This window comes from Peromyscus californicus, unplaced genomic scaffold (assembly GCF_007827085.1).
Source record: "Peromyscus californicus insignis strain IS unplaced genomic scaffold, ASM782708v3 Scaffold_3__1_contigs__length_106647218, whole genome shotgun sequence".
Taxonomy (NCBI): domain Eukaryota; kingdom Metazoa; phylum Chordata; class Mammalia; order Rodentia; family Cricetidae; genus Peromyscus; species Peromyscus californicus.
In genome coordinates this window covers 27,363,836-27,389,415 of record NW_026294551.1, presented here as the reverse complement: position 1 = coordinate 27,389,415, position 25,580 = coordinate 27,363,836, and the positions used below count along the sequence as shown (strand labels likewise).

The following is a 25,580-nucleotide window of genomic DNA, read 5'->3' as shown; positions in this document are numbered from 1 at the left end:
TCCTTGCATGCTGGACACACATGCATAATATTAGAGTTAACCTTTCATCTGTTTATGGTTTAAAGATTTTTTAAAAATATTCTTAACTATGTTATAAGGCACCTGAGATGGGTGCTGGGAACCAGACTTGGGTCTTCTGTAAGAGCAACATGGCTCTTAGTTGCTGAGACATCTCTTTAGCTTGTTTGCTTGTGTATAAAGTTTTAGGTCAGCCAGCAAGATGGCTCAGTGGGTAAAGGCACTTGTCCCCAAGCCTGATGGCCTGAGTTGGATCCCTGGGAACCACATGGTAGAAGGAGAGAACCAACTCCCACAATTCGCCCTGTGCCTTCATACAGGAGCCATGGTATTCACACACCCCCCCCCCACAATAAATAAATAAATAAATAAATAAATAAATAAATAAATAAATAAATAAATAAATAAATATTCACACACACCCCCACAATAAATAAATAAATAAATAAATGAATGAATGAATGAATGAATGAATAAATAAATAAATAAATAAAGTTTTGTTAGAAATACCAAATAAATAAATAAATAAATAGGAAAGTTTTGTTAGAAATACCAGAACCCCCCAAACTTGTTTAGACTTGAAATTATAATAAATAGGAAAGTTTTGTTAGAAATACCAGAACCCCCAAACTTGTTTAGACTTGAAATTATGATCTTTCTTTTCTTCCTTCAACTACGACTATCAAAACTTTATACAGTAATCTATGTTTTTCCTCACATCTTGTGTGTGTGGGCATACATGTGGTGAGCTTTGGGGGTATTAACTAATACTAGAGTCTGCTTTTTTTTTGTTTGTTTGTTTGGTTTTTTTTTTGGTTTTTCGAGACAGGGTTTCTCTGTGTAGCTTTGTACCTTTTCCTGGAACTCACTTGGTAGCCCAGGCTGGCCTCGAACTCACAGAGATCCGCCTGACTCTGCCTCCCAAGTGCTGGGATTAAAGGCGTGCGCCACCACCGCCCGGCCCTAGAGTCTGCTTTTTACTTTCTCCTATTAAAAATTTTGTTGATTGTTTTCCAGCAGAGAAATCTTGGACATGTGGGAGATGTTAAAATCTTTACTTTTACCAAGCTTGCTCATTGTGGTCTTGGAAGGTTTTGGCCATCATTCATTAGAAGTAACACATGATTTTAATTTATGAAAATGGAGTCATAAAAAAAGTCCACTCTGAAGTGATACAGCCCCTTTATAAGCAAGTTTGTTTTTTGATTTGAATTTGTGTTGCTCCATTTTAGACATCTCCCAAGTGATGGATTTGAAACTATGTGTGGAAAGCTTATTCTGATGAGTCCTGTGTGTTGGTTTTTTGGTTTTTTGTTTTAAGCAGCTGGTAGAGTCTTGCTCCCCAACAGGGGTTCTGTAATTAACAAAGCAGCATATCACCTGCTGGTTTTAGCCAAAGCTTGTGAAACCTATGCTTGTTTTGGACATGTTTTATTTTTCTGGATTCCCCCATCCAAGTGAAGGTGGAATTTTTTTTCTCATATGCTGTTATTTGCATGTATTTTGTTTCATAGCTATTTTTGCCTAAATTAAAAAGCAAAATGGGCCGGGCGGTGGTGGCGCACGCCTTTAATCCCAGCACTCGGGAGGCAGAGCCAGGCGGATCTCTGTGAGTTCGAGGCCAGCCTGGGCTACCAAGTGAGTTCCAGGAAAGGCACAAAGCTACACAGAGAAACCCTGTCTCGAAAAAAACCAAAAAAAAAAAAAAAAAAAAAAAGCAAAATGGAACTCTGGAACTCCAAAAGTCTTTCTACTGGAGTTTTTCAGTCCTACAAAGTTCTTGAATGGAATCTCCTTTCCAGAGTAAGCTTCTGAGTTTGGAGCATAGATGCATTGCCTTCGCCCAGTGTTATTTTGAGGGTAGAGGATGATGCCAGTGTGTCTGTACCAGTAACTCTTAAAGTAGTGGGTAGATTCTAGGGGAAGGAAATTACTTCCAGGCCCTTAAATTGGCAATGAATTTTTTTTTGCATTTTTATTTTTTATTTTTTGCTGTCTGGAAAAGTTGTATCTGAAGTGAAAATTGTTCTATATTTTAACCTTTGAGCTGGCTGCTAGATCTCCTTAGGGACAAGGACAGTTTGTGGTTATTTATAACCTACTGCCTTCTAAAGAGGGCAATAAGGCTGTAAACTCCCAGCATACCCTGAAGCTTGGGAATGAGTGGGAACATTCTACTGTTAACCTATTGCATTTGGGGAAAGACTCAATACCCTTTCTTGTTCATTGCCAGTTTAACTTGGTATGCGTGAGCCCTGTCAGTCTGTTTCTCTGAAACTGTAGCTTATGGTACTGGAGAAGAAGGAAGGAGTCCTTATAGTCCTCTCAGAATCGGTACTTGCCTAAGAAATGTCTGTAGCCTGGGGAAATCTTACACACTAAATGCTATTTTTGTTTCAGAGTTCCCCACGTATACAATAGTTTGAAAAACAATGTTTAGAAAAACTTAGTTAAGTGTCTAGACATAGATGTGTGTTCATGTCTAATTATCTTTGTTTCTATATGTCCGTTTTAAGGTAATCAAGCTGTGTCAAATAGGAAAATTATAGATGGAATCTAAGTAAATGCTAACTATCTGCCTCAATTTGATTATTTTATTGGAATTTATTATATAGAATTTAACTTGAAATAACTTAGAAATTCAGATTTGTTTCCTGAGAGTTACTTTTTTTGTGTTGTTTTGTTTTTGGTGTGTGTGTGTGTGTGTGTGTGTGTGTGTGTGTGTGTGAGAGAGAGAGAGAGGGAGAGAGGGGGAGAGCACAATAGGGGTCTCTTTATGTAGTCCTGACTATCCTGGAAGTCACTGTGTGAACTAAGCTACTCTCAAACTCACAGAGATCCACCTGCCTCTGCCTCCTGAGTGCTGGGATTTAAGGTGTGCACCTGCTAATGGTACTTTCTATAAGAGAAATTGTTCTGGGAAGTGTGCGTCTCTCAGTATTGTCTTGTAGATTCAGGAATTCTCCCATATCCCTGAAGATTCCCTTTTCTCTTCTTTTCTGAGATTAAAAAAAATTTTGACTATAGTTTTAAGATGTACTTAATAAATCTTTTCCAGTTTTTTGAGACAGGGTTTCTCTGTGTAGTTTTGGTGCCTGTCCTGGATCTTGCTCTGTAGACCAGGCTGGCCTTGAACTCACAGAGATCAGCCTGGCTCTGTCTCCCAAGTGCTGGGATTAAAGGCGTGTGCCACTACCGCCCGGACTTAATAAATCTTTTATGAGTAAAATGAATGATTTTTTTTTTTTTTTTAAGGTATGCTCGAGGGACTAGGTGGGCTGGATAAAGTGCTTGCCAAGCAAGTGTGAGGACCATAGATTTCCAGAACCCATATAAAGCCAGGCAGGTAGTAGCCACCTGTAATCCCAGCAGACAGAAATGGGATCCAGGGGCAAGCTGGCTCATTAGACTAGTCAGAATTGGCAAGCTTCTGGATTCAGTGAGAGACCCTGCTAAATAAAAGGGAGAGTGATGGAAGATGTTAACATCAGTGTTTGGCCTTCACTCATGCACACATAAGAGCAGGTTCACTTAACACACACATATGCACACACCCACTTGTGTGAATGCACATATACACATGGGTGCATACCACACATGCATATACATACAAAAATGTATGCCAGATTTTGTGTATCTACATTTACTCAGTAGTTCATGAAGTTTAACTTAGTAAATAGGACACACTTAGGGAAAAGAGATCCCAAAGAGTCTAGCTACTCAACAACAGGATCATGGAACAAATACTTATTGAATGTCTGTTGTATTAGCACTGGAGACACAGGGAGATGCTATTTTCTTATTGAACATAAATTCTAGTGGGGAAGACTAGATAGGTGTGGAAATAGAAGCAAGATAACTTCAGTTAGTGACAATAAAAAAAATGAGGTAATGTGAAAGAAACAGGTTTAGAAGTGGGGACTGCCCCAGATTAGCTGGTCAGGGAAGAGCTCTCTTAGGCGACTACATCTTATAGGATACCTAAATGACAGGAGGACTCAACCAGAAAGACCTGACGGAGCCCGGTGCTGTGCCTCATGCCTCTACTCCCAGCGCTTGGGAGGCTATGACAGGAAGATTGCAGTGAGATGAAGGCCAGCCTGGGCTACAGAGTGAATTGTTGATCCTATACACTTGTCCACAACCCCTAGCAGCAGACCCTATCTTAGCGCCTGCCCCCATAGTAGGGGAACGTGAGGAGAGAAAGCTCTCCAGGATGAAGAAAAAGTCTATGTGCTCAGTAGTGGTTTGTGCCAACAGAAGTAAAGACTAAGTAAAGCATATTGGTTGAAAAGAAATGTAGACTTTATTATGAGACAGAGAGGCCATGGTAGTCAGGTCAGGACAAGAATGCTGATTTTGGGGCTGGAGAGATGGCTGAGGTTAAGAGCACTGGCTGTTCTTCCAAAGGTCCTGAGTTCAATTCCCAGCAACTACATGGTGGCTCACAATCATCTGTAATGAGATCTGGTGCCCTCTTCTGGCCTGCAGACATACATGCAGGAAGAATACTGTATACATAAATAAATAAATCTTAAAAAAAAAAAAAAGAATGCTGATTTTACTCAGAAGAGCATAAACCACTGAAGAATTTGTGTCTTGTCTCATTTGGATTAAAAATTTATTATTAAGTGTGTGTGTGTGTGTGTGTGTGTGTGTGTGTGTATGTGTATGTGTGTGTGTGTGTGTGTGTTCATCTGTCTGTCTGTCTGTTTATATGTATAGGCCTCAGATTTCTTTCTCCATTGTCCTCCACCTTATTTTTTTGAGACAGGATCTTTTACTGAACCTGGAGCCCACCAACTTGGCAAGACTATCGAGCCAGTAGGCTCCAGGGAATCTCCTTGTTTCTGCCTTCCCAGCACTGAGATTATATGTGTGTGTGTTGCCACACTTAGCTTTTTATGAGGGTGTTGGAGATTTGAACTCAGGTCTTCATGCTTGTTTTAAAAAGCCAGAATCTAGCATAAGTCAAAGAAGTCCACTTATACTTTAGATCCTTCTTCTCCAAGAACCAGCATTGTTACATTATTTCCATTAGTAAAATCTGATCTAATTTAGATCTTCTTCCTTCTGATGTAATTTCAGACTGACATCTTCCAGCACCATATTGACAAAGTCATCAAAACCTACAAGTGTACCAACAGTTTCTTTATCATTCTTCATCACAGTGTGAATTGTTGATCCTATACACTTGTCCACAACCCCTAGCAGCAGGAACTGCAGCAATCCGTGGTTGCATTGGCCGCCATGGCCACACTGAAGTAGTTGCTTCTTTTTATCTCTAGATCTACTTAATATTGCAAAGTCCTTGTATAGGTACATAGGATTTTTTAATAATGAAAACAAACAAACAAAAAGCAGTAGTCTTGTAAGATTGTACAGGACATGAACTGGACGTGCAAGAAACCCCAACCTTTCCTTTGCTGATTGAGATCTCTCTTCAGTGTTCTTATTTTCATTAAGTGTCTCTACACTGGGGAAAAAAAAAAAGCCCAGTGTATTTAATATTTCATTAGGTTAGACCAAAGTACAAAGGCTTTACTTATAACAAATATTAAAATCTCATTCAGATATTGCAACAAAAGATGTCAGTATGACCTGTAATAGCTGTCCTAAAGGTAATGAGAAATTATTACCTCCTGGGCTGAATATGCTTGAACATACTAACAGAAGAAACAGAAACTCCTTTTAGGTCACATTAGCCTTTTGAAAACAAATATACCCAAATCTTCTATATGTTTTCGGTGTGTATGTTTTTTAAATCAACGGTGGTTTTGTCATCTTATATTTTGGGGAATGTTAACGTCTCTCAGGTTTAAAATAGGTATGACATTGGGAGTTTTCTTTAGAAACTGAACAAGTCTTTAAAGCAAAGAAGGTAGAGGTAGGCTTTTTAAAAAAAGTTCTTAACTGCTCTCTGGTTGAAAGATCCGTTCCTAGCTCATGCTACATTGTTAGCTCATTTGTGCTGGGTATCATGTTGTGTCACATGCAGTGGCCAATAAGCACCTATTTTGACATACAAAACAAGTTTCATGGTTCAACCTAGTATCTTCATGATCTTATTTCTATCATTTTAAAACTGATGGATATAAAGTTAACTCAGCATGTTTGCATCATGTATGAGATATATGTCTGTGTGCATTGGTTTATTTTTTAATTCTCTGGATGAGTAGATTAGGTTAATGATGAAGGAATGCTTGTGAAAGATTAAACAAAATAGCTGTACAAGCTGTCTGTTTTATACTTTTTTAGTATATTTTAGCTTAGCTCAGTGAATATCACACATCAACAATTGGCTTTTCTTTTACTAATAGAATCTGTCTGTATGTTGAAATAATTCTGATTATATAAGAAGCCAATTAATTATTGGCTAACCCAAATTAATTAGCCCACTTGATATGTGTTTCCAAAATGAAGAAATTACAGTCAATCTTTCTTCTTTTATAAAAGGAAGATACACTTCATACTGGCCCAAACCCTCGTTTTTACTAGATCTGGGATTTGATGTTATGGCTAGGAGTTAGGCTAGGAGTTTGGACCTGTGTTTGTTTTTTATTCAAAAGAGCAAATTACTGATTGCCATTGCATTGCACAGCTGATGTACTCAACGTTGTTAGAAAGCTTGTTTTAGAGATCTGTCAAAAAGGAACAACAAAAATCAGAAAAGTTAGCTAACTTAATATAACTAGATAAGTATTTTTTTTTAAGATTCATTTATTTATTATGTACACCGAAGAGGGTGCCAGATCTTATTACAGATGGTTGTGAGCCACCATGTGGGTGTTGGGAATTGAACTCAGGACCTCTGGAAGAGCAGTCAGTGCTCTTAACCTCTGAGCCATCTCTCCAGCCCCCTAGATAAGTATTTTAATCAAAGTATGTTTACTTTTCTAGGCACTATGTTAGGTGATAAAGGAATAGATACAAAGAACAGATGTAAATTATGTTTAAGTAATAACTTTATAAACTTTAAAATCTAATAAAACTTTAAAAGCTTCTGCAGGCAACCGGGTATTTTTACAAGTGTGTAAGAAGGCAGGAAGAGGTGGTTCAGCTGAAAAGTGAACTGTGTAGATTCAGCTCAACGCATTATTTCTGCTGGATAGCATGTATATGTTTCTCTTTTGCCTACATTTTACCTTCCACAGTTTAACCTTCTAGTTAGAAATTGTATAATATTTATCGACCTAAATCCCGTCAAAAGATGGTTAGAACTTATAGTACTGCTAGGAAGCATCCCATCAGAGATGGCCATTAGCTAGTAACACTGCCTCCAGTATTAGAGTTGAAAGGAATATGCTGAAGTACATTTTTTTCTGTATGATCCAGGAAGGTCTTTCCTTACAGGTCAGCAGGAAAATAAATGGTGGCACATAAAGACATCCTCAACCGAGACTTGTCAGTGTGCTAGAGTTGGTAAGCTTGGGGAAATCATTTTCTCCTTAGAGAGCTTGGATGGTCATGTCTTAACTTGTTTGAGCTGTGAACAATGTTTTGGCTCTGGTTGTCTCTTTCGAACATTCTCTAACTATGACCTTCAAATAGATCTCTCCTTTCCCAAGATTGTTTTTGCTGAGCCTCTGCAGCGGTTGGCATGAAGTGCTGAAGAGTTCATGCAGCACCAGGTTCCTTTGCCCATGAACACTTTGCCCATGGTGCCCACTATGAGTGAAATTAATTAGACTTCTGCCATCCCAGTCAATTTCCCTCCCAGCAGGTTGTCTGGTTAGAGCTTCTCAGAGCTGAGGTTGAGTCTCCAGTTCTCTTAGGTGCTGGGTTGGGCATTTAAAAAAAATTAGATCAAAGAAAGACTTGGTTATAAAACAAGTCAAAAGAAAAAAGAAAGAAAGAAAAGAAAAAGGAGAAAAATGGCCAAGACCAAATTAGTATTTCTTTTTAAAGACATTTTCATTTTAATTATTTAAATAAAATCACTTTGTTATAATAAACAAAAACATCATACTGCTAGATTACAGTACCTACTCAAGCACACACTTGCCCAGTTCCAATAAAATAGTATTTCTTTATTCCTGGTCATAATGGAGTAATACTCAGTGGAAAGAAACTAAGGAATTAACAGAATGTCATTGGAAAAAATATATGTCTTTTTCCTAGATTTTTAAAATTTGTAGTAGTTGAAGTAATGGATATTGAACCGGGGCTAAGTGAGCGCTCTACCACTCAGCTATATCCCCAGCCCTGTTAATTGTTATTTGTTAGGTGAATTTGAAGGTTTTTTTTTTTTTAAAGAAGAACTTCAAAATAAGCTCAGCACAGTACTTTGTGATGACTCAGTGTGGAGTGTAGCTTCCAACACATGCTTCATGAGCCAGGTTTATGCTCTTAACTCACGTTAAAATTCACATCTTCATTGCTGCGCTGCCCAAAAGTAGGAAATCTGCAACTTCATTCTAGGCAGTAATGATAACTGGGATTTGTAAAACTGCCTAAGATATATTAACTTGTTACTAGACAAACAAGCCTGTGAGACTGGGTCTCATGACTTGCACAAACTGGTGAATGCAGTGGTTTGAAACAGCATGCCATGTGTGTAAGACAGCTAACTTCGTCTGTGATGGCAGATGATGCTGTAGTTATAAATGCTTCTAGGGCAGTGTTATGACCAATGGAACATTTAATTACATTTATAAGTATTTTTATTCTGTATAAGTACAGATATATCTTACCATTCCTCCCAATGCTATTTAAGCAAATGTTTGTGAGGTTAGTTACTACTAAATGATTTTGCTGTTACTCATTTATACCGTCTTCTACTCAGGATTTGAGGCCAACTGAACAAATACCTGGGAGACAGCTCAGGCAATAAGAATGCTATGTAAACATGAAGGCCTGAGTTCTGGTCCCCAGCGCCCATGAAGAGCCATGCATGGTGGCACGTGTCTATAATCCCAGCACTGGGAAGGCAGAGATCCAGGAGGATCCGTGGAGCTTAGAGATACTAGACAACTAGCCTTGCTGAATCTGTGAGCTCTAGTTTCAGGAGGAACAATAGAACACACATGCGTGCGCGCGCGCGCGCGCACACACACACACACACACACACACACACACACACACACACACACACTATAATAGCTCAGAGAATTATTGCAAAGAGGCAAAGAAAATTAATGAACTTAAAACTAATTTAGAGTAGAATGTGTGATTACATATAAAATGAAGCTTGTAGAACAGGAATGTAAACCTGTGTCAAAAAGTTTGTCTTAGAGCTTCCAAGTAGCCAGGCAAAGAGGACAGACAACACGATATTGGTGAGATAGCTCTGCAAGCCTGACTACCTGAGTTCATCCTGAAATCCGTGTAAAGGGAAGAAGAGAAAACTGACTCTAAAGAGTTGTCCTCTAACTTCAGATGCATACCATGGGATGTGCTCACACATGCATTGGCACATACATGCACGAACACAAGTAATAAACACACATACTATCATCATCATCACTTTAAAAATTATTTAAGCCAGACAGTTCAAAGAATAGTAGATACTCAAGCACTTGTTATCTCTAACAGATTTGTATTGTTTCATTTGCTTCCTATCACCCTTATTTTAAAGCAGATATCAGAGGGCCTGGAGAGATGGTTCAGTGGTTAGTAGCACTGGCTGCTCCTCCAGAGGACCGGGGTTCAGTTCCCAGCACCTATATAGTAACTCGTAACTGTTGTAACTCCACTTCCAAGGGATCTGCTGTCCTTTTCAGGCCTTGGGCTTTAGGCACATATGTGTGTGCATATGCATATACATATACAGGCAAAACACCTAGATACATAAAATAAAAATAAATCTTTGAGAACAAAAACATAAGAGACAAAGTTAGTGTCTTCTATTCTTTTCAAATCTCATTTCCCTGTGAAACTGGTAACAACTTGCCATGTTTTTGTTATTCTTGTTTTGTTTCTACAGTATGCTTTTATCTGTACCAGTACTTATATTTGTAGAAGTAATATTCTGCACTTACCTTTCAAAAACTTCTTTTCATTGGCATTCATTGTGTTTGAGGACCACGGTGTTACAGATCTAGTTACTATTTTAAACCCTAAAGCTCATTTTCCATTATACTTACCTGTTCCATACTAAAGGGTTTACTTACCTGTTCCATACTAAAGGGTTTTAGTTTGTTTCTAGCTTTTCACTGTTACAATGTCACATTGACTCTCTAGTCCATGTCTTGCCCTTAAGTGCAGACTTTCTCTTGGGCAGTGGTTCCAGGACTAGTTCAGCAGGATTACTTGGGACCTTGCTAGAAATATACTCTTGGACCTATCCCAAACTGCTGAATCAGAAGCTTGGGGGTAGGATCAGCATTCATAAGAGGTAATTTTGTGCCTTCCAAACTTGGCAATCCCTGTTGCAGTGTGCATTGGGTTCAAAGTAGGAGTGCTACGTTGTGTGGTGTGTGCACTTTAAACTTTGCTAGATATGACCAAATTCCTACATACACAGTTACACTTTTTGTTTTAGTGTCTCACCAACAGTGGGAAAGTGTTTCTATGTCTGCCCTATATCTCTGCAACTTTACATCCTTTGACTTACTCTTGATTGTTGTTTTTTGTTTTGTTTTGCTTTGGTTTGGTTTTTGAGAAACAGGTCTTAGTTCTGGCTGGCCTAGAACTCTTTATTTGTAGCCCAAGCTAGTCTTGGACTCACAGAGATCTGCTGCTTCTGAATTTCAAGTACTGGGATACAGGCATATACTAGTACGCCTGACCTTACATTTTTAATAATTTTATTATATTTGTTATTTATTTTGTGGGTGTGTCATGCATGTACCATGGCACACATGTAGTACAAGGACAGTTTGTAGGACTTAGTTATTTCCTTCTACCTTGTAGATTCCAGGACTTCAACTCAGGTTAGCAGGCTTGGTGGCAAGCAACTTTATCTGCTGAGCCGTCCCACTGGTCCATGACCTAAGTTTTTAAAAATGATTTTGAGTTAGATTTTATTTTAGCAGCTATTTGAAAGGGGCTTGGGGCTATAAAAGAGGTGTAAGTTAAAGATATTTGAGAATGTTTGTGTACTGGCAGAAATTTGATACTGTTGAAATGATTGGTTGCCATGAGAATGTAAATTGAGAAAATGATTGAAAATTAAACCATGAGGAGTAACAGTAAAGGAAAAAAATCCAATAAAAGAAATTGAGGAAGGCCGGATTGGTGGCACACACCTTTAATCCCAGTACCCAGGAGGCAGAAGGCAGGTAGATCTCTGAGTTCCAGGTAGTTTGACCTACATAGTGAGTTCCAGGCCAGCCAGAGCTACATAATAGAGAGACCCTGTCTAAAAAGAAAGAAAGAAAGAGAAATTGAGGTTGAAGAACAATTAGAGAAAGCAAGAAAAATCTAGAAAGTCAGGTGAAAACTTGACGTGATGTTGTAGAGAAAGGAGCACATCTAAGGGAGGTGTAAAAATGTTGCCCTTTAAGAGAGCAGCTGGCAGAGGAGTTGAACAGAAGGCTGCTCTTAAGTTTGCAGTGAAGCACAGGCGATCAGGAAAATTGGAAGGTAGAGTACCAAGGTCATTTTCCACCGGAGCAGAACATTTGTGTCCTAAGGGAAGGTTCTGGTGGCAAGGAGGTACCTAGTGTTAGCCATGTTGACTCTTTATCAAGCAGCCTTTTCAGTGTGCTTTAATATACCCTTAGGTTATGTTTCTCTGTTTCTGTTGTTTTGTTTCACTATGCAGAGCTTGTTGGCTTGATACTAGCTGTATAGACTAGGTTGGCCTCAAATTCAAGAGCTCCACCAGCCTCTGTTTCTAGAGTGTTGGGATGAAAGTTGCATGTGACACCCTGCCCAGCAGATTTTAAAGATAATGTTGAGAATTGTGCAGAGTAATGGAATTTTATTTATTTATTCGGTTCACTTCATTTATTTGAGACAGGGTCTTGTGTAGCCCTGGCTGGCCTGAAACTTGATGTACAGGTCTCTAATTCACAGAGATCCACCTGCCTCTGACTCCTGAGTGCTGAGAATAAAGGTGTAAGCCACCATGCATAGACAATAATGTAATTTTGCCTAGGAGACTACATGGTCTTCTCTGAAGTTAATATTTAAATCAAGATAGAACATTTCAGACAAGCCACAAAGTTTCTAGTATCTTAGAAGATCAATCAAATAATAGGATAGTAGGGAAAGGGTGGAGGATCTGGGAGGAGTGGAGAGAGAGGAAACTGAGGTCAGGATGTGTTAGATGAGAGAAGAATAATAAAAATTGAGATTAACATTAAAAATAATCAATTAAAAGAGTCTAATAAGTTTTAATTCTTGGGTCTTACCAGGGTGAAGAAAAGCCAGAAATCTTTGCCCCCTGACTTTGGAAACCCAGTTTAACCTTCAAACTGGCGATGTCAAGGGTTCCAAGTCCTCCACCTCCGGCAGAAATGTCGAGTGGTCCCGTGGCAGAGAGCTGGTGCTATACACAGGTAAGTTCATGTTTTCACTAGTGGGCAGAAGCAACGCAATCACTTTTCAACTTTGAGTTCCTAGTTTCTCTGGGGCATAACTGCCAAAAGTCACCAAGATAAAGTCCTTGTTAGCCTTAAATTCTTGTTTTTCTTACATAGAGTTGGAATTCCCAAGGCTAGTGCTTTTCTATGATGATTGAAGGGGGAATCTTTGGCTAGATTTTTTTGTTTTGTTTTTGAGACAGGGTTTCTCTGTGTAACAGCTCTGGCTGTCCTGGAACTTGATTTATAGACCAGGCTGGCCTCAAACTCACAGAGTTTTTGTCTAGATTCTTGACATCCTACTTGATAGGGGTGTGTTCTAAAGCTCTGAGCAATGTTTGAGATTCACAGCCCCAGGAATGACATCGGCATCTCAATAACAGGCTCTTTTAGGACCACAAAGTTTCAGACTTTCCCTACCCTGTCCATGTTTTGTTGTTATTGTTGCTGTTGTTTCCTTGACTGTGTTTTTCTTACTTCCTGCCAATGTTTTCAGAAGTTAAAAACATTCTAGAAGCAGTAGGTCACTGAGATTTCTCTAATGTAGATTAGGGGCCTGATGAACTGCTGTCTTCCTGTGGGGTTAAGGGAGGGGTGCTTGTCTGATCTTCAGCCTGTGTTTTCCAGGTTCCCCACATTTAATTCCTTCCTCATTTCTATCCACAGATCAAGGTAGTGAAATTCTCCTACATGTGGACCATCAACAACTTTAGTTTTTGCCGGGAGGAGATGGGTGAAGTCATAAAAAGTTCAACTTTTTCATCAGGAGCCAACGATAAACTGAAATGGTGAGGAAGAACCCCTCTAGTTGTGAACTTATTCCAGATGTTGCCTGTTTTGCTTGGTTTGAATAGGATATGGGCAGAATGTAAGTTCTTAAAAGCAGGAACTTCACTTTTCTTATCCTCATTGCCTAGAATAGGGCCAGAGACAGTAGGCACTTACTAACAAGTGGTTGAAATAATTTAAGGAGTTTATTACAATTTAGCAAACTCGAGTTGTATAGGGTAGTGTAAGTGAATAAAGAAGGCCGGGGTTACCAGAAGACCCGAGTTTGATCCCTGGGGCCCACATGGTGGAAGGAAAAGAAATGATTTCTGCAAGTTGTCCACACTAGAACCAACGTGCTCATGGACCCACATACAGACCCACACTAGAACTTAGTAATTGTAATTTATGTTTTATAAAGGATTGTTAGAAGACTGGGGGCGTAGTTCAGCAGCAGAGTGCTCGCCCAGCATGGGTGAGGCTCTAGGGTTAGTTCTTGGTGCTGCAGTAAGTATACGAAGGACCTGGGCCACACAGCGCAGTAACAGCTGTGTGTGGAGAAGAGCCGACTGTCATCAGATTTCCTGTTTTCTCCAGAAAAAGCAGCATGGTCTAATTTTTGTGGGTTTCTTTTTGTTTGTTTGGAGATGTGGTCTCACTAAGTAGAGTTGGCTGACCTGGAACTCAGAATGTAGACCAGACTGACCTTGAACTCAAAAAGATTCACCTGCCTCTGCCTCTGCCTCTTGAGTGCTGAGATTAAAGGCGTACACCATCACATGCAGCAACAAATCTAAGTTTGTAACATAAAATCTTGACTTTTTTTTTTTTTTTTTTTGGTTTTTTGAGACAGAGTTTCTCTGTGTAGCTTGGTGCCTGCCTTTCCTGGAACTCACTCTGTAGCCCAGGCTGGCCTCAAACTCACAGAGATCTGCCTGCCTCTGCCTCCTGAGTGCTGGGATTAAAGGCGTGTGCCACCACTGCCCGGCTAAGATCTTGACTCTTAAATTGCCTGCACATACATGAAGACTTAGATCCCGTCCCCAGAACTCATAAACTGGGCATGGTGGTGGGTACCTGAAACCCCACACACACACTCAGAGGTTGAAGTTCACTTACCCCTCACAAGAGTTCAAGGTTAGGCTGGGTATGCTAGCACATACCTTTCATCCCCACACTCAGGAAGCAGAGGCAGGTGGATCTCTGAATTTAAGGCCAACCTGGTCTACATAGCAAGTTCCAGGCTAGACAGGGTTACATAGAAAGTCTTTCTTAAAGAGGAGAGCAGGGCAATGGTTCAAGGTCATCCTTACTATATAGGGAGTTTGAGGCCAGCCTGGACCACAGAAAGTCCTGTCTTTAACAATAATAGCTTACTTTTAAGCAATAAAGGAAATTTGTTTGGCTTTATAACTGGGAGGGTGGAGATAACTGTCATCCAGGAGGCATATTCCATTGCAGACCTCATTTCTCTGCTCATGTTCCATGCTATGAGACATCTTAAGTGTAGCTTCCCTATGCTTGAAGTAACAATGGATATATTCAACACATGCCAACAAGTCTTTGAGCTTTTTCTGAATTTACTGTCTAGTCAAGAGTATGTCGTTCATCCACAGAATGGATGAAGGCTGGAATCCCTGAACTAGTGCCTATTGCAAGATGACTATGATCTGAGAGTGAGGATGAGTGTCATCAAAACCAAGTATCATCTTGAGGAATAGGAGCAGGTAGTTAGGGATACAACCGTATGTCCCCAGCAAAGATCAAAGCATTTTTGTCTCTAAATCCCTACTTTGATCTCTGACAACCCACTGAAGAATTTATTAATTCAATATTTGCTGACTTTGTACATTAAATGGTAGGCTAGGTACTGAGCGAAATGTTTATTCTAAGCATTATATTTAACCTCTCTAGCATATTGTATAGTGATATATTTGGCATCTGTACTCCTTAGAAAGGCACTGGATTAGACCACCTGTTTGAGAAAGGTGACATAACCCTGGCAAGGCCTGAAGATACATGTGGCTTGTGTATTCTATGTGGTAGAGCAGTGTCTGAACTACATGCGTTTCAGCTAATGACATTTACAACTTAACTCAGTTGAACCTATTAAGTTCTGCCTAAATTCTGTTTTGAATCATCCTTAACAGATTGGCATCTCAAACTCTTATTTAGAAGCCAAGCTTAGAATATTCCTGTGTCTAATAAGAGTTTTACTTTTATCTGTGCTTCTTCCACAATACCTGTTATTTTAAATCTTAAAATATAATTGCTGGAGGCTAGAGAAAGGGCTCAGCAGGTAAGAATACTTGCTGCTCTTGCAGAGGATCTGAATTTGGTTCCCAGCACACACACATTGGATGACCCAGAACCACCCAATTCCAACTCCAGAGGGATCCCATGTCTTTGACCTCCACAGGCATCACACACACACACACACACACACACACACACACACACACACACACACACACACACCTATGAAAGAGTATCTGTCAGCCAGGTGTGGTGACACATACCTTTATCCCAGCACTTGGGGGCAGAAGCAGGCGGATCTCTGTGAGTTCAAGACCAGCCCAGTCTACATAATTCCAGGATAGTCAGGGCTGTTAACACAGAGAAATCCTGTTTAGAAAAGCAAACAAACAAAAAAGAGTACGTGATATGCAAATACTTCTCCAGAATACATTTTTCTCCCACAGTGTTACTGAAAGGTTCTCTGACTTTTTACAAAATTATTTCTCCATGAGAAACTGAGGCTATCTTTTCTGAGATTGAAGAATGAAAAACAGAGTAGTCTGAAAAACTTCTGAATGTTTTAGGCTGAGATAGGTGAATGATTTGACAATTATAAAGGAAATGGTTGAGATGTAAGGGATGTGAATACCCTTTTATTTTCGTCTATTTTTTAAAATAATATCCAAATTGGTGTAGAAAGATTATTTTCAAGTTTCTATTGAATCAGCCTCCTGGTAAGGAGCTTAGATGTTCAAAAGCAAACCTAACAACAACAGCAACAGAAACACTTCTTCCCCTCTGGCTTCTGATGTTCCATGCCAGACTTCAGGAATCATAAGGATTCTTTTGATCCACATTTGTTTCTGTGTTGAGCAGGTGTTTGCGAGTAAACCCAAAAGGGCTGGATGAAGAAAGCAAAGATTACCTGTCACTTTACCTGTTATTGGTCAGTTGTCCAAAGAGTGAAGTTCGGGCAAAGTTCAAGTTCTCCATTCTGAATGCCAAGGGAGAAGAAACCAAAGCTATGGGTAAACGTTTCTCTACTTTCACATCCAGTAACTTCATACACTGATAAGTTGTGGATTTGAGCTGGTCTTTGAGTAACTCTGAGTATGACACTCTTTTTCATTCCAGAGAGTCAGCGAGCTTATAGGTTCGTGCAAGGCAAAGACTGGGGATTCAAAAAATTTATTCGTAGAGATTTTCTCTTGGATGAGGCCAATGGGCTTCTCCCTGATGACAAGCTCACCCTCTTCTGTGAGGTGAGTCCTTTTGCCCTGCTTTGAGACTGGCAATTCCCTGACCTGATGTGTATTGGTAGACTTAATTGTATTGTGTCAAGGATGTGAAATGAGAAAAATCCCCAAGGGGAGTAGTTCTGTACAAATGTTATTTATGTGACTGATTGAACTGCCTTATGATTTCAAGGTTGTTGGGCACCTGGGCTCTCTACTTGTTACTGTTCATAAGAACAAAGATTGTATCTGTCAGTTTTGAGTTGCTTGAGTCAAGATCCTCACTTTTTTTTTTTTTTTGGTTTTTTCAAATAGTATTTGGAAGGGCTAACACTTCAAGCTGAGCAGTGGCCAGCAACTGCAACTAAGTTTGTGTATCTGTCGCTTAAACTCCCTGATTCCTTCTTGAGTGGCAAGTGTTTGACTGGGTTGCTCTCCTTTTCTGCTCTTTGGACTAGGTGGCTCCTTGCAGGAGTTGAGTGTTCATGGTTTGTCTTTCTGGGATCATGAAATAAGGAAAGGGAGGGGCCACTTTTTCTAAGGTGTGGAAACTTGTAGCTTAGATGGGGAGAGTCAGCTGTCATCAGATTGAAGAGTCAGTGTCTCTTACCAAAGACCTAAGAGCCTTTGAAGAAGCTTAGAAAAATTCTTTGACCCAAGATCCAATTGAAAGGGGCTTATTAAAATGGGTACTGTATATTGTAATGAATCATTTCATGCCATTTTCCATACATTTAGAAATGTAAGAAACGGGAGAAATAAGCAAAAGTTCTATCCGGTAAACTGGAGTATTATTATCCCTGTATATCTCATAGTCAGGGAACTTCTTCCTGAGAGTGAAGCAAATGATTTTGTACTTTCATGAGGCAGAGTGCAGGTAAGCATACCAATTGCCAGCTAGCTCATCAATAGGCTTGTATTGTGAGTTAATGACTGTTCCAAAGGCATGTCACACCTGTGTAGTCCAAGAACTTGTCCTTAGGACTCTTGCCCTTTTGTGAAAGAAGCATGGCCAGCAGTAGCAGGCTTGTGGATTAGAACAAATAATTGCTAATGGTTAGAAAACTTTGTACACTGAAAAGGTAAAATTTAGTTTGCATAATAGCCATTCCCTCTCCATTTTAATTGCAGAGTAACTGAACGAAATGATATGGTATTGGCATCTGTATAAATATGTGAAATGTGTCAGTTTTATGTTTAATGAACTTGAAATGAGAATTTCATGTAAGTTCTGCTAGTTGCAGGTCACACTCACTTGCCTGAGCAGAACAATGAGAATTAACTATATGGCTTTGTTTGAGGTTAGCTGTTATATAAACAGCATCAGTTTCAATCTTTGCCTGTTGCCTATCCTAGGGATTTGTGGGTTGTTCCTCTGCCCCTTTGGTTTTTTAAAAGCAGGTCTCTCTGTAGCCCAGGCTGGCCTCAGGCTCACCCCTATCGTCCTGCTTAGCCTCCGGAGTGCTGAAGACTTACATTTCAAGAAAAAAACTTGAAGATAGTGGAAAATTCTAATTTTGTTGGAAATGAAAGCCAGTCTTCAAGCTTCTCCCTGAAGAGAATCTTCTCCAAATATTACCTCTGGCATTTTAGGCAGTACCATGACTCCTGTTGTAGCATTTTCAAGTCTGCAATGGAATGGGTCCATCCTTTTCTGGTGTGTTTCTTCCTCTTTCCCCATACTGTTCCAGCTGCTCCGACCCCTGGATTGTGGTCTGTGATTTGGAAACTGTTTGGCCTGCCCTCCCTTGGTTAGGTCTGAGGCTGAGTTCCAGCATTCTCTCTTCACTTCCCCATATGAAATCTCCTAGGAGAAATCCTGTGGTTAAGTTTAGATTTGCCTTACTGACTTAGAAGGGAAGTGAGATGACACGTTGGAAATGGGGAGATGTTGAACGGGGAAGCGTCTGCTGGGTTCTGCTGATGCCGTGGTTTCTCGCCATGGAACCAGGTGTGCCATCTGTTCCTCTCACACTTCCCAGTTGGCCACAGGTGCTGAGTGTTGCTTCTCGTACTTGGTCCTGTGCCTAGTGAGACTCGTTCCTGTTCCAAGGCTCTCTGTGGACTTAGTAGCATTCAACACTGCAAGACGGTTGCGTGGGGGTGTGTATTGGATGTGTGGGTTTTTAAAATGTCTGCAATTCATCCAAGTTCTTAGCACTTTTCACAGCTAGACCATTTTCCATGTAAGTCCTCTTCCTTTGACCTGTTTCCCTTGTATCAGTGGAATATTTATAAATAAGTTTATATTAATTCCTGCTTATATTTTATGTTCTATAGTTTTCCTTATTTTCTAATTATTTAGAGGTTTTATGAAAGGATATCCACATGGAAATTTAATTGCAAGTACCCACCACTTTGCTGCACTGCTCCCTCAGTCTGTGCCCAGATACTTCTTTGCTATCCTAATGTGCACTGAGTGCACCTGCTTCAGAGATGCTTGGTGACCCAGAGTCATGGGGAATCTGAAAGGGAAAGACTGAGAACCACGCTTGTGCCTGTTTGGCCTTTATTTCAGTGGTATCATGGCTCCTGAATGTTGGAGATTAGATTGTCAACTGAAAGTACCAGGTGGGTGGTCTTGTATGTAATGTGCCGCCCACATGGGGTTCATTTTCAGTTCTCGGGGAGTTTTGTCTATTAGGAAATAGGGTGATTCTTCCAAGTTGAATTTGCTTAATTAAGATACTTAAATGTTTTTTAAGACTTTCTTGAATCATCCCTTATCACAATCCTTTGAGCTAGGTTAGTTCTGTTTTCTTCATTTCTTGTTACATGAGAGAAGCAGTGCCTCGGGAGGTCAGGTAATTTTTCCTAACATTGTACAGCAAATTAATGTCAAGGCCATGTCAGCTCTCCATTTCCCACTTCTTGTCTGCTGTGCTGTACTAAGTGGAGCTGAATGCCATTCACCCAAGAGAGCAAGGGCTCTCCCAAGTTTTCTTAATAGAGAGTATTTACTTTGCTAATGAAAGGGAGAACATAAAAAGCATGTTTAAATTATATTTTTAATTTTCTCCTTAATAATTTGGGCCATAGAAAATCGTTGTTAACATTTTCAGCTTCTGTTAACCCTTTCCAGTTCCTTATATTGATATCCTTATATATCCTTTAGCAGTGAAGGTACATGTATTCCCCTTCTTTGCCTATGCAGGTAGAAGAGTCCTCTTGGTAAGGTGTCAGTTAAGATGAAATAGGAAACGCCATATGAAATACCACTTATCAACTATCCAGACATTAGCTTATGCTTTAAAATATCCTTTCCATTCTCATGCATAGACTATTCCTTTGGTTACCTGAGACTATGTATTTTTGCCCAATTTTAAATAAATATGTCTTCATTTTTTACTTTTTATTAGTGAATTGTTGGTGTGCATTAGTTGCACTGTATGAAACAACCAATATTTGATTGTTCTTGACCTCCAAAGATGTTAGCTTGATATGTAGCATCTTTGTAGGTTATAAAACACGTTGATGTAGTAAACCCACCACCCACACTAAGATCTCAGTAACTAGAAGCTAGCCTGTGTGTGCTGTTCCCTTATACTGAATACTTGTCCCGGAACCAAAGAATGAGGCAGTTACTTCACTTTTTATATTATTCCCAATCATTTATGTGCCTGAACAATACCTTCTTAAGATGTACTTGGTTTTGAGCTTTATAAAACTGATATGAGATTTAATGTCATCTCTAGGACCTGCTTTTTTTTAAAACATTGTTTATAAGATGTATACTTTATATGTAACCACAGTTTATTTTTAGTGCAGGGGAAAGTCTGTTTTATGGTTGTATGGTTTGTTTGTTCTCTTACTGATTGACATTCAGGTTGCTGCTAGTGTTTTGCTGTGAATGATGTGCTACACTTTAACCAGTGTGTGGTGTTTCTTTATTTTTTCAATTTTTAATTGTATAGACATTAAAGTGATTTTCATTAATTTTTCCTTTTATGGAGATGAATGTACAAGATTTGACAGTCCTTGGTCTTCCATAGGTACTGAATGTTTCCATGGATTTCCCTTTTATGTGGATGAGTATACAAGACTTGACAGTCCTTAGTCATTCATGAAATTTCCTTTTTAAATTTTTTTTTTAATCTTGTAATTTCCTTTTTTAAGAAAGAGAAGTTGAAGTCAGACAGCACACCTTTAATCCCACACTTAGGAGGCAGAGGCAGGTGGATCTCTGAGTTGGAGGCCAGCCTGGTCTATAGAGTGAGTTCCAGGACAGCCAGGACTACACAGAGAAACCCTGTTTCAAAAAACAAAACCAAAAAAAAGAAAGAAAGAAAGAAAGAGAAGTTGACTTTAAAAGTGAGACCCTCCCATAACTTGAAACTCTGGAGACATTTTCATGCATTCATTTATAAGACGACAGAAATGTCACAGTCACGTCATCTTCACAGCTGCAGTTCTGAATGAGTCTCCATAGTCAACTTTATAGGCATAAAAAAAAATCTTTCGTTTTTCTCAAAATGGTCTCATTTTAGCATCATCATTTGCAGAGGAAAACAATCCCTCTCTAAGTTAAAAGTTTGGGCTCTGAGGACTCATTTCTGAGTGCCATTTAAAATTTATTTTTAATTAAGCGTATTTAATGTTGGAAAGAGGTGCCAGACATTCAGGGCTCTGGAGATTCCAAGCATCCATATATCTACAGAACAAGCCTGGCTCAGGCAGTAAAGGTACATTCTCCTTCCTGCTGTGTTCCTGTCTGTGTCCAGAGAGAAGAATCATCCTACTGAGAGGTGTTGCAGCCTTTGGGCCCCACTCATTACCGAGCATGTATCTAGCCAGCAGAAAGTCCACTGGTAACCATAGTTCATTTGAAATTCAGCTTAGTGTTTGCCAATTCATTTTACCCAGTCTACTCAATTGCTATTAAGTGTTAATGATTTTGGGCTCCTGTCAGCCTGGTTTAATTCAAACTAGAAACATAGTGCCAGAAGCTTTCTCCATTCTCTACATTGGCCATCCCTGGAGATTCCTGCCTTTCCCTTTGAGGAAGTTGGATTTAATTGGTCTTTTTTTTTTTTTTCCCTTTTTTTTCCCCCCTGAATCAGTGTTTAGAACTATAACTGGTAACAGACAACTTTCACTTTTAGTGTTAATATTATATCAAAGAAGTGAGGATGCTAATATGAGAAACTGGTTGAACCAAATTAGAAATCTTACAAAGAACAAGAGAGGATCTCTGTGGGGTGGTTTGTGCTGGGTCTTGGGTTATTAAAATATTGTTATAATCTGTCCCTGATAAATGTGCTCTAATGCTGAGCACATTTATAATTGATTAACTTGACTGCCTCTTTGTGTAAGATCATAACAGTTTTAAACAAATGAATAAGTTTTTTGACCTGGCAGTAAATACCTCAGTCTTACACAAAAGGGATTATAGGTCAAGCAGTAACTTTGCCTCTAGGTTTATGACTGCAGCTAAAGGATGACTTGCATCTTGAAGGTCAAAAGAAATCTGGGTCATCAAGGATGTTCTTAAACTGTCTTTCTCATCATATTCTTAGCAGTAGGAGAGCAGGGAGTTAATTCTCAAGGTTTGAGTTCTGCTTGAACTTAATTTTCTTAACATGATGTGCTGTAGGAAATAAAACACAGTAGTTGTTGGGTATGTGACTGCTTTGCAGGATCTTATTTTTTTTTTAATGGCTAGCATATTTTATAATGTTAATGTGATTTGCAAATCTTTATAATTGGTGTCCTAACAGCTGACTTTCACTAACCCATCTGAAAATTTAGGTTGGTTTCTATCTAGGTTGAATTTCAACTAGTTGAAACATGCTACTGAAGCCAGAGTGGGAAGTTGGAGCCTTCCATAGGATTCATTGTCATTCTGTTCCAGGGGTATAAGCAAGTGTACGTGTAAACTGCAGTCAGCCGTCTTGAATGTCATTGTCACAGATGACTGAATTCAGGTGTAAAACTTATGCTATACCCACCTAGTTAACCCTACTAAAAGGCCTTCCTACTTCAATCCTTGAGAAATGCCAGTTACTTACCAAGCCCTATAGCTATAGAAACTACACTTTATCTGTGTTTCCTGACCTAACTAAAATAAATGAAATGCTTTTGGGCTTAAGTTACTGGATTTCTTTAGAGAGTTTTATATGGTGACTGTGATAGTTTGATATATAAAAAAAAAAAAAGCCTCCAAAGGAAGTGGCACTATTAGGAGATATGGCCTTGTTGGAGTAGGTGTTGGAAGAAGTGTGTCACTGTGGAGGTGAGCTTTGAGGTCTCATGTATGCTCAAGTCACACCCAGTGAGACAGACCACTTCCTGTTGCCTACAAGATGTAGGACTCTCAGCTACTTCTCCAGCACTGTGTCTACCTGCACACCACCATGTCCCACCATGATGATAATGGACTGAACCTCTGACCGCAATTAAATGTTTTCCTTTATAAGAGTTGCTGTGGTCATGGTGTTTTTCACAGCAATAGAAACCCTAACCAAGACAATGACCTCTATAGTAGCTCTTAAGGGGAGTACTTGAAATTAAGCATTTGTCCCTGACAGTTTCTCTTTGGCAGCTGTGCTTGGGTTTACAAGGAGATGGAACTTATTAGAAACTGGAGAAGAACTTACTCTATGAGGCTGTCATTGTCCTACAGTGTGGTATAAAAGAAGTGTGATTATAATAAATGGGGAAATTGATCCAAAGGAGAAAGTCTTGATTAGTGGAGGTGGTTTCAAATATGTTATCTAAATCTTCTGGAGCACTGTGACAGAAGTTCTCTCTCCACCTGCTGGTAACAAAAGCTTTGTTTCTGTCTCCTTATATTTCATAGGTGAGTGTAGTACAAGATTCTGTCAATATTTCTGGACAGAATACTATGAACATGGTAAAGGTTCCTGAGTGCCGGCTGGCAGATGAATTAGGAGGGCTGTGGGAGAATTCTCGATTCACAGACTGCTGCCTGTGTGTGGCTGGCCAAGAGTTCCAGGCTCACAAGGCCATCCTAGCAGGTTGGTATTTATTCATGGTTCACGTTATAATTTTGATGCAATAGGAAAAATCGTGGCTGCAAAATTGCCTTTGGACAACTTCAACTTTTGAACTCTGCCCCTAAATACATTTTCAAAATTTATTTTCATTTTGGTGTTTTGAGACAGGGTCTTACTTTGTAGCTTAGGCTGACCTGGAACTTGCTAGGTTAGCCCAGACTGTCCTCAAACTTTCAGTCCTAACCTTACCCTCACCCCCAGTGCTGGAATAATAGGCATATGCCACCATGCCTGGACTGTATTTTTATATTCTGAAGAGAGTTCTCATAACCAAAAAGGCTACTTTCCACAAAAATAGCATTTCTGGTTTGTCTCAAGAGTGGTCTCTTAGGCTACCGTTTTCAAAGTATAAATGATGGTTATACAAAACTGTCCCATATCTTTGCACTTGGAAAATAGCTCCCAGAGTACCTAAGAGCAGGTGGTAGCTCCTAGTTGGACTTTAAATGCAACAGAGAGGATTCTGGTCAAGGGACTAAGTATTATCAAGCTGAGACCTCAGCCTCAGATGCTTAAGTTGTGTCTTTACTGTAAACATACAAGAAGAATGAGACTGTTGCTACTGACCCAGAGGATCAAGTCTTGTTCTCTCAGTTCCTTGATCTTTAAGACAAGAAAGACTCACCAGAGGAGGATCTGAGAGAGGGCTGACTTCATCCTTATGGAAAAGGGGGGTCATAGCTACACACTGCTCTGCAGAGCACAGAACATGTGAGAGTATTGTGTGACTCTCCAAGTAACACACTTCTTCCCAAGACTCCTCTGTTGAGATGTCTCAGCTTCGTCATTCCAAGGTTCACACTTGAAATGAGCTCAAGCTGTCTCATAGGACAACTTCCCATTCTCTGCTTCACCTAGGTATTATTGTCAATGTTGAAGGAAGTGAGCAATTCAGACTAGTGTCTGCCTGTGTAGTGAGGCCCTCCACATGCTTCTTTCTTTTCTCCTCTCTTCCTTCCTTCCTCCCTTCCTCCCCCCCACCTCTTTTTCTCTTTTAATGTTTGTTTCTTGCTTGTGTGTGTGGTACAAGCATGTTTTTGCACGTGTGTATGCAAGTACATTACTGTGTGTATATGTGCAGAGGCCAGAAGTTGAATGTCTTCTTTTGTTACTTTCTATCTTACTTTTGAAGTTATGGTCTCTCAGTGGCATGGAGCTCACCATTTTTACTGGACAGACTGTCCAGTGAGGACACAGTGGATCCCTCCCATGTCCTCACCCAATGCTGGTGTTACAGATGTATGCCTGGCTTTTAAGTGGGCACTAGAGATCGAAACAAAGGTCCTCATGCTTTGTACAGCAAGCACTCTATCCACTGACCATCTCCTCAGCTTCCCCACCCCCACCCCACCCCCAGTGCATCTTTCTGTAGGTACAGTCAGCTTCCTTCTTTTCCCAACAGTAGATGGTTCAGACTTCTGCCTTTCCCCTCTAACCTCCTCCAACTCCTAAAGGATGCCTTTGCCCACATTGCCCTCCAAGAGGCCTTTTTGTAGGAACATCCTTGACTGCTATTCTCTGACCTGCCTTCTCAATGGCAAGGAGGTATCCCTCAACTTCAGAATGGATTGTTTTGTATACTGCTGTTCTCTGAATCTCGTCCTGCCTTCCTAGAAACGTTTTCTCAATCTGTGTGCTCTCTTTCTCCCCACATACTCTGAGCTAAATTTCTTGAGGTAGCATATTCACTGTCTACTTCCTTTCCCCACATTGTCCTCAGTTCACCTCCTTGCCAGGAAAGCAATTTTCTAAAGTTATGTGAACTGCCTGCTAGTTCCTAAGTTGGAGAGGCTGTAGATCATATACTAGTTGACTCCGTGCTCCAGTTTTCTCCT

The 25,580-nt window shown here is 39.8% G+C and overlaps 1 protein-coding gene across 3 annotated transcripts in view; it reads left to right on the top strand.

The window, feature by feature from the left end:
• Positions 1–25,580, top strand: part of Spop (speckle type BTB/POZ protein) — a 79,573-nt gene that overhangs the window by 44,693 nt on the left and 9,300 nt on the right. For 2 of the 3 annotated variants that reach the window (XM_052757002.1, XM_052757001.1), the window contains 5 exons: positions 12,321–12,464; positions 13,155–13,276; positions 16,371–16,522; positions 16,629–16,756; positions 23,529–23,706. In XM_052757002.1, coding sequence (XP_052612962.1) covers positions 12,387–12,464; positions 13,155–13,276; positions 16,371–16,522; positions 16,629–16,756; positions 23,529–23,706 — 658 coding nt within the window. In that variant the 5' untranslated portion in view covers positions 12,321–12,386. Of the gene's footprint in view, positions 1–7,371; positions 7,441–12,320; positions 12,465–13,154; positions 13,277–16,370; positions 16,523–16,628; positions 16,757–23,528; positions 23,707–25,580 lie in introns of all 3 variants that reach the window. The other variant, XM_052757003.1, reaches the window with a different exon arrangement.